This window comes from Podarcis erhardii (genome assembly GCF_964252035.2).
Source record: "Podarcis erhardii genome assembly, chromosome: 3".
In the NCBI taxonomy this organism is placed as follows: domain Eukaryota; kingdom Metazoa; phylum Chordata; class Lepidosauria; order Squamata; family Lacertidae; genus Podarcis; species Podarcis erhardii.
Genome location: NC_138507.1, coordinates 39,436,984 through 39,444,280, shown reverse-complemented (window position 1 = coordinate 39,444,280; position 7,297 = coordinate 39,436,984). Strand labels below are relative to the sequence as shown.

Sequence of the window (7,297 nt, the reverse complement as noted above, 5' to 3'; positions counted from 1 at the left end):
AGTTATTCTATCCAACATGAAAACCAATACAAGAGAGACATCTAATTAGTAAGCTATTTGATAGCTTTCTCTGAAGAACTCATTCATGCTGCTTTTAATGAATACAGGTCATACTGTCTTAAAGGCATTATTATGCAGGCAAGAATGTATTTTTATAAACACACCCACTAAGAGTACACCTCTGTGTATGTCTACTCAGAAGGAAGCTTCACTGACTTCAATGGAACTTATTCCCAGGCCAGTGTGTTCTGGACTGCAGCCTCTATTGGTGCATTCCCTCCTTTGGTTTCTCTGTATAGGATTTCAGCTCGACTTTTATACTTGAACTCAGGTGCTGATTAATGTCAGATGAGCATGTGCTGTTGTTTTTCAATACACTGTAGAAACAAATCAGGATTAAAGCTTAGGCAACATGCAGCATAAATTACCCAAGGTCTTCAAACTTGTTTTTGACCATTTTATTAAAAAAATAAATTTCCTATATCAACATGTTTATCAGGTTGCTGCATGACTGATCCATTACCATAATATTAAGAGAAACATTGCATTCTTCACATCTCGAAAAGGAATACAAGCTCCAGGACATTCTGAAAAACAGAACCATGTAATCAGAACTAAAGTATACCACAACCTGTTTGTTTTTGTTTTTTTAAAAAATCATTTCAACAAAAAACCTTGCCCAGGTTGGTATGCATTTTGCTAAGTCTACTCTTCTAATATAACTTGTTCAAGAAGTACTATTATTATTATTTTGCCACACCAACAAATGTTTACATTTGTTGTCAATCCTTTTTAGGTTTTACTCTAGCTAGCTTTCTAAAAAATGACTAGTAATTCTCAATTTTGAGGCATAAATGCTGGATCATTAGTGCCACTTGTGCGCTTTTATATCTAATGCCAAGAGCTGTTTCTTCAGAGTCACAAGTTATCCCTATGGATTTCTTGAGCGTAACACTGACAATGCCATGAGGGTTCTACAGCTGGTCTGACCACGGCAAATATTGGGAAAGTATGGAAAACCTAAGGCTGCAATCCTAAAGCTGGGCTCCTTAAATTGAAGCCAATTAGACAGAAGCAATTTTGTGTCTTGCACTACAGCTCCAAACAGTACTGCACTTGGTCTTCCTCTTTGGACAAAGTAATATCAGAACTAGCTGCGTGTAAAAACAAAAGCAAAAAGGTGTACTGAGCGGGTGACACAGCTGTAAAAATCAAGAACCGATGCAAAAGTAAAAAATCCTGTGTATACAAGTTAAAAGGACATACAGAGTCATGATGGTCTAAAACTCAGCATATTCCAATGGTATATTTCCTCCCATTCAAAATCTCTTTTGGACAAAAGCATTGTTACACCAAAACGTATCTGCAAAGGAGTTTCTGTTCCCCAGTTTTCAATATCAATACCTTGTGAATATTTAAGGAGTTATGGAAGAGACTTGATTTCTTTTGGACTTTTTAGAAAAGCTGGCATCATAAGGCTGTACTTCTTGAAGCATAATTTAAAAATCAAATTACATCATGGAAATATGCCAACAAGTTGTCTCAGTATTGGAAGATAACTCTACTTAAAATTGAGGGGGGAAGGAAGCAAGCAAGCAATGACATCTAGCAATATTTTGGTTTTCTGGACAATACAAAAAAATAGTACTCGTACATTTAAGAAATGTTCCATCAGATAGATAAAGCACATATGAATGCACATTCAGAATTCTGACACAGAAAATGTAATGTGGACAATTTGCTGCTATTTCCAAGCACACTTACAAAAAATACAATTTTATAATGAAAGAATTGTCAAAATACAGTTGAACAACGATCGGGAGCCACGCCCCCAAAAAGGATTCAATAGTATTACTTAAGCTCTGTTTCAGACTATTAAATACTGCTTGAGTAAACTTGTGGTCATAAAGCAGCATTATTCCAAGCACTTGTGAAGTTCCTTCTTTCATTATCTGAAGTGTCCTTTACTAAAGATTACACTGCCTGGCACTCGGATTCAAAGTGCAAACTCCTCACCTTGGAAACACAATGCATTTAGACACATTCTTAAATTGTTGTACATAGCTGAAGCAGACACATCTTGTATATGGCAACTGTAAATCAAAGTATGGGTTTGATCACCTTGCTACATAGGTATTCCCCGTGCATTACAGAAGTCTTACTGGGAAATGTTCAATGACAACTTTACTTAAACACAGAAAGAGTTAACCAATTCATCCTATAAATATCTTCTTTATTTGCTTTGTGTCTAGAAGTTTCTATTAAGTTCTATTAACAGAAATACATAACAAAAGGTCTTCTATGTAGTGAAAAACTTAATTACAAATATTGAAAAAGGTTGGACTAATTAACATATGTACAGATTTGTCTAGTTAATATATTGAGGGGAATCTGTTTAATTAATGACATACATTTATAAGCATCAACAGTAAGTTTCAGTTGATAGTACTCCAAGTCCTTAGTTTGGGCAATGAGGATATGGTAAATTTCAAGATTGTTTTTTTTTAAATGTAGCCATAACATGCGACAGAAAATATTCAGTCTGAACAGCTGCTGATAAATTGTTCTATTCCTTCCTGAAAAGATTTCTCTGCCAAATTAGTGTCCTTCTGTCCCTTCTTTTCTTTGTTCTGCTGTTCCTGTAGATTCAGGATTATGTTTCGTATTTCTTCCCGTTTTGTTTTCATTCTTGGGCGAGGAAACCAGTCTGTTAAATTCATTGGTAGTTCAAAACTTAGAATAGGAGTCTAGTAGAGACAAAAGAAGTAGGTTTATAGCAACAGGGCCTATAATGTATGACTTTTATATGACGTATTCAAAAATTAAGAATATCAGAAAATGCCAGATTTGTTACATTTTTACCCTTCCTCCAGTTTCCTCTTAAAGGAGCATACACATAGTACAACATACTCCTAAAGAAAACAATCATACAGAAATTCTCAACAAAACAATAAAAACTATTCTGCTTGCTGAAATGTACAAGGTCTTCATGAGCGGACTGCATAAACTAGCCTAGCTAAACTAGTTTTGATTATATTGAAACATTGATTACTATATTTGGTTCTATTCAGCTACTTTCTTAAGGTCCCAACTGCACAATACATTTAAAGCAGTGTCATAACACTTTAAACAGTCAAAGCTTCCCCCATGGAGTTCTGGGAACTGTAGCCTGTCACAGCTGAGAATTGTTAGGAGAACCCCAATACCCCTCATAGATCTACAATTCTCAGAGTGGCTTAACAGTCAATCTGTCTTCTCAGGAACTGTAGCTCTATGAGCGGAATTATGGGTCTCTTAACAACTCTCAGCACCCATAACAAAATGCAGTTCCCAGAATTCTTTGGAAGAAGCCGTGACTGTTTAAAGTGGCATGATACTGCTTTAAGTGAATAGTGCAGATGGGGCCAGGATAAAGCTGTGACAATGTTCTGTAGACCCCCCGCATTAGGCTAGAATGCTGGCTTAATAATGGAAGCAGGAAGGTTGTCTTGCTCACACCTTACAGATTAATCTATCGTTAGAAGCAGTTTATGGTCTTCTACCAGAATGCCCTAGATAACTTTTGCACAGGGTCACACAATACGGCAAAAGGGAGTGAGATGCCTTTTTTTTGGTCACAAGTGGAGCACAGGTTTGCTTATCTGCCATTGTTGTAGTGCTCATGATGGATCATCATCTGCAAAGAATTCTACAGCTCCAACACTCAGCACAATACAACATGCATTGGAAAGGGTTCCTACTGACACCTCACTACACAATTTAAATGTGTACTTAATCCATTTGCATCTATAAACTTGTTCAAGGCACACTGGGGAACTAGAGTCCCCACAGCATTTTAAAGCTACTTTACATTAAATATGTGTATGTTTATATAACCTATAGAACATTAAATGTGTGCATGTTTATATAAGCTATAGAACAAAACAAAACAAAGTATCAACAGAAGCATTAATCCTAGGATTCAGCCATCAACATCATTCTATGTTGTGGAGCAAGCTACACTCTTGTTCATTCTTCTTAATTTAACCTATAATAGGTGCTGCCGCCAGCTAGTCATCCTGACACAGTAACCCACTGAGAATGTGGCAAAGATAGGCAGGAGTTGCCTTATCAAATCCAAAGCAAACATAACATTGGGAAGTAACTGGTCTTTTACAAATGCTGTACTGCAGCTTGTTAACTACCTCTAATCATTGTAAAATAAAAGCCATGGAGGTAGAAAAATGTGGAGACAGGGCCAAGAGGTGCATACAAGCACTGCTTCCAATGTCCCTGGGTACATGAGCTTCCGTTCAGATGTCTGAAGAAAGTGATTAGTTCTGCATAAAATGCCATATTCCACAAAGAAAGCAAGATAGTATGACACTGAATTCCACTATTTTTGGCTATTACAAACATTCCGCCTGCCCAAGCTTGCCAGATTGAATGATCCCTCCACCCCTCCCACTGTGGGGGTAGTAGGGGGCACATGGGGGAAGAGAGTACAGTCATACCCAAATGCCTTGCGACTTGAACGTTTTGTCTCCCGAACACTGCAAAATGAGTGTTCCAGTTTGCGAATGTTTTTTGGAAGCTGAACGTCCGGCGCAGCTTTCGATTGAGTATAGGAAGCGCCTGCAGTCAATCTGAAGCCGTGTCTTGTTTTTGAACCTTTTTGGAAGTGAAACGGACTTCTGGAACGGATTCCGTTCAAGAACAGGGGTATGACTGTATAGAAAGCCCAGCTGCATGGAGTTCATTAGGTGACTCCCATCCACAGGCTCCAGAAATGTGCATGGTGGCTAAATTAAACCCGATAATTTCAATGTCCCTAAAATTTTAAACTAAAAATACCAATAATCTCACCTCAAAAAAGCTCTCCACATACTGTAGCACATAAACTCCACAATCACTAAAGTTGTTCTGCTGCGGCACTTTAGGGTTTGAGCCTTTCATAACATCTTTGGAGAAACTTCTTTTAGTGCCTTTCCTGACTTCCCACTCCACCTCCAAGTATCTGCAATATAAAATCAAGAGGATGAGAAAAATGCTTTTATGGGATGTTCCAGTATTGACTGAAAAGGTTCTGCTTGAGAGGTCAACTACTTACTCCCGTAGTGTTCTAACGACATTTGATCGGGAAGGCCCTCGCAATGAATCCATAAGCAGAATGCAAGGCCTACAAGAAAGCAAATTGTTTTGGTCTCATTAGAATTTTGCATATGCCACAGTGTTATTTGATGAGGGTTCATATAGCTCTCACAGGTATGTGTAAAAAGAAAGAAGTAGATTTTTTCATGATCCATACACAGTACAAGTGTCTTTTTTCTTCTTCATATCTGTGCACCGAGGAAGAAGACACAGGCTTTGTTTCACTCCACCTAAAAGCTATACTGCATTTTGCTTTCATTTCATTATGAATGCTACATGAATTTAAAGTAAATTACAATGAGATTTAACACAGGACTAAACACAAATAGTTTGAGCAGCTATTTACATGTATTATTTCATTACAATATAAGGCTAGATCAGGAACAGGGAGGGAGCTTGCTGCCCTCAGGATGTTGCTGAATGAAAACTCCATTCTTCTCTGACTACTGGTCATATTGGCCATCCCACTGAGTGATGGAGTCCAAAAACGTCTGAAGGACCACAGGTTCCTTAATCCCTTGCCTAGACAAGACCCAGAACTACACTCGAAAGATCAGAACTTCACTTCATTTTTCCTCTAACCTGTATATCTCAAAGCAAGTGGATTTAGATTTGCATAAATATGCCTGCATTTTTAATCACCTGCTATTATTGCAAAGAGAAAAGTTTACGTCCAACTCTTTATATTCTTATAAGGCAGATGGGAGTTGAGGTTGTGAAAGAGTGCTGAAGGTCACATAATTAGGAAGGAAATAACAAGTCAGTCACAGCTCAACTGTAGAGCCACAATGCTAAATCTACCTAATTCTTAAAGCTGGAAGGTAATTAACAACTATACAACAAATGTAGCCCAGGTGTGTGTATAAGGATAGCCATCCAGCAGCAATTCCAAGGGTCAGATCCTGCATTAGTATAGCAATTATATTCTCCAAGCACTCCACTGGTAGGACTTTTCAAGCATAGAATAGAATTATGTACAGTTATATTTACCCATATCAGTTGCTTTATGTTTGGCCCATTAAACTTTTAAGAGGAACAACATATTAAGAACAGCTTACACATAAGGTGCAAAACAGAAAAAAATCAAGTGACTAAATAATAATAATAATAATAATAATAATAATAATAATAATAATAATAATAATAAATTTCTATTGAAAAAGCAAATTTAAGGAACTGGTTAGCAACATACGGAGCCATAGCCTAAAATGTGTGGATATTAAAGTAGTTGTGCCCTTTTTGCTAAGCAAAGCTGATATCTGAAGTAGTATTACATCGACCGTTAAGCCTTTGGATTCGAGCTGGATAGAAAGATACTTGAGCCACCATCTGCTTGAGACAATCCATGCCAGGCTGTGGCACAGAGTCACAGTAGCTCTGAATGTGATATTCTAAAAGCTTACAACATTAACAGGTTTCTCTCTGGTGGAGCAGGCACACTGTTAAGAATATTTCACTGGTGATGCAGATAGTTACAGAAAATATAAGCCATAATAATGTTACAATGTATATTAATTCTTTTGTAAACCCAGATTTGGCAAATGAAGAAAAAGAGGTTGAGTAAGCTAAATTCTGAAAGAATAAAAAAGCAGAGATTTTATACAAGCTTATTTACAATGTTCAAATCCTGCCTTACCAGGCAGGAATTGTTTTTTAAAAAAATTTGAGCTTAAATTTGGAAATGACAGAACAGGGGAACAAAAAGAACACTGGATTAAGAAGACACATCTGTGATTATTAATGGAAAGCCATAAATGTGTCACTTCAAAACTTACTGTTTACATATCGTTGGCTTCAGATGCCATTGTCCTAATTCTGAATTACAATGATCATCCGCAAGACCATCATCATCACTGCTGTTGTCCTAAAATAGAAAATAGGAAAAGCTAGATTTACATATGCAGCAAGGTGGCATGATCCATGTGGTTATAGAACTCAGGCAAAATGCTAGCTCCCTCCCCTACTCATGCCCATTATGTTACAGGCATTGGGGCTGGTGCACATTGGGATTGGTCGGGCAAAGGCAGTAGGTGAAACCGGGACCAATGACAGAGAGAGACAGAGCCAATGAACTTTTCTGCTTTAAGTAACCGAGTTTGGCGGGAGTGGAGAAAAAGAATTTAAACTTTTTCTGCAACAAAGACTGCAACCTGTATTTGAACTACTC

At 37.4% G+C, this 7,297-nt stretch overlaps 1 protein-coding gene across 2 annotated transcripts in view; it reads right to left on the bottom strand.

Moving 5' to 3' along the window:
- Positions 1-443: 443 nt before the first annotated feature.
- Positions 444-7,297, bottom strand: part of SENP6 (SUMO specific peptidase 6) — a 47,693-nt gene continuing 40,839 nt past the window's right edge. For both annotated transcript variants that reach the window (XM_081856869.1, XM_081856870.1), the window contains 4 exons: positions 6,906-6,994; positions 5,090-5,158; positions 4,846-4,996; positions 444-2,747 (listed from right to left, as the gene is read on the bottom strand). In XM_081856869.1, coding sequence (XP_081712995.1) covers positions 2,538-2,747; positions 4,846-4,996; positions 5,090-5,158; positions 6,906-6,994 — 519 coding nt within the window. In that variant the 3' untranslated portion in view covers positions 444-2,537. The remainder of the gene's footprint in view (positions 2,748-4,845; positions 4,997-5,089; positions 5,159-6,905; positions 6,995-7,297) is intronic.